The following is a 2,096-nucleotide window of genomic DNA, read 5'->3' on the forward strand; positions in this document are numbered from 1 at the left end:
CCTTGTCTCACACCTTTTCTGTAGCTATAGCCACTACTTGTATCTCCGCCGATGCGAATCCTCATCTTAGTGTTACCGTAGATATTCTGGTACACTATACTTTTCTAGCTTACTAAATAGCAGCTCATGGCTAACACTATCGTAAACTTTTTTAAAGTCAATAAAACACATAAGTGTCTTGAGACCTCGAAACTTTCTTCTCTTGATAACCTCAAGTAAGGTTGCAATCTGGTTCATACATTCTTCACCGGCTCTATAACCAGCCTGGTATGGTGAAAGAATGTTCCTTTTTTCGACAAACTGAGTAAGTCTGTCATTGACTATTTTGAGGCATATCTTGCTGATTATGTGAATCAACGCTATATCTCTATAGTTGTTTAGATCCGACTCATCACCCTTTTTATGAGGGCAGACTATGCCGGCTGCACTCCAACTAACAGGTGGACTGGCACCCGATATTATCCTGTTAAACTCATCCACAAGAAACGTGGGACGCTCTTTTCTACCAAGCCTGGCCTCAGTAGTATCTTGTATAACTCAGTCGGAATTTCATCCGAACCAGGTGCCTTGTTGTTATTACAATTATTTGTGGCTCTCAGTAGTTTCTCCACTGTGATGTCATCAGGAGGTTCCTTTTCGATGATTTTGATATAGGTACTTGGAGCATCTATTTCCGATCCTGCCAGAGTAGTGTAAAATTCATTCGCCGTTCCAACTTCTTTTCTTGCTCATTGTGAGCTGTGCCTGCTACATCTTGCAGGCAAACATTGTCTAGTCTAACGGAAGTATTAAAGCAGCCTTTATGCCACTTCCAGAAATCACGGAGAGATTACTTTTGTAGAGGTTAACACCTCTAAAGACCCAGGGTTTAGCCCTTTTCCGTCGAAGCTTCGCTCTGGTTTCCTCAACCCTCTTTTCAATGACCCGTATCGTAATACGGTGACATCGTTCTAGTTTCTTAAACATTCTTGGTTGCATGTCTAAACGCTGTCTTTTTACTATATTATAAAAAGACAAGAATATTTTTATTTAATTTTTAATCCTTCTTTTTTTGAATTTGTAAAATTTTTTGTATTTTTTATTAAGAAAAATTAACAAAGTTATTAAGTTTATTTATGTAAGCACAGCAGAATATTTTTGTGCATTTTCCTTTAATTTTACCAAATAATTAAATCAAAAAATAGTGACAATTTCAAAATTTAATTATTGATAAAGTGTGCATTTTACACTTTTGAATAATACATACTAGCCCAAAGACATAACACAAATTGAAAAAAAGAGAATATATCTTGCTTATAATTCCGTTTAAAACAAAATAGCATTAGCTAGTTATCTGGCCATTTATCTCTAACTCTTTTTGTAAAAATTTAAAAATTTTTTTATTTTTCATTAAGAAAAAATAACATACATCTTAGAGTTATTACTCTATGAACGGTACAAAAGTTTGTGTGTATCTTCCTTTATTTATATATATTCAGTTATTCAAACTGTAAAATAGGGGCTATTTCAGATCTAAAATTTATAATGAAAGGTGCCACTCTATAGTTAAAAACAATACATATACATGCGTAAAAACATAAAAATTGAAATAAGGAAAAACACATTAGTGTTTATTGAATTTAAGTCCCGTTTTAAACAACTAGAGCAAGCTAGTCATGTAATCTTCTATATTGCCAAAATTCGCTGGAACTGTGTTATTTTTTAGATAAAATTCAATTAAAAAAAATGAATTAAATGATTCCATATTTATTTATTTTTTCTTTTATTTATAGTTTTAAAAGGGGTAGAGATGAAGCTCCTTTTAAATCCCAATAAAATAATTGATTTCCTAATAATTCACTGGTTATAAAGACTACAAGGAATTATGAATGATTGTTATGTGAAAGTACATAACAATAACAACTTCATGTATTGAAAGTCTTGTGGTCAATAAGATTACTTAATCTATTTCGAATATGAGCACTTTTTATACAAGTAATAATGAAGTTGACAAAAATGATTTTAACATGTTACATACTGAGACTATGCCGGATTGTAGTGTGAATGTTGATGAACATTTTTGTGGTGAATTATCAAGCATCTGTAAGCATTGTTCT

At 32.4% G+C, this 2,096-nt stretch overlaps 1 protein-coding gene across 1 annotated transcript; it reads left to right on the forward strand.

Annotated features, from left to right (window-relative positions):
• Positions 1 to 1,955: 1,955 nt before the first annotated feature.
• On the forward strand, positions 1,956 to 2,096 carry AAJ76_3090001956 (hypothetical protein; the record flags this gene model as incomplete). The annotated part of the gene is made up of 1 exon (XM_024475136.1): positions 1,956 to 2,096. A coding segment is annotated over one exon (141 nt), but the record flags the coding sequence as incomplete, so codon positions are not given.

This window comes from Vairimorpha ceranae (assembly GCF_000988165.1).
Source record: "Vairimorpha ceranae strain PA08 1199 chromosome Unknown NODE_309, whole genome shotgun sequence".
Lineage (NCBI taxonomy): Eukaryota > Fungi > Microsporidia > Nosematidae > Vairimorpha > Vairimorpha ceranae.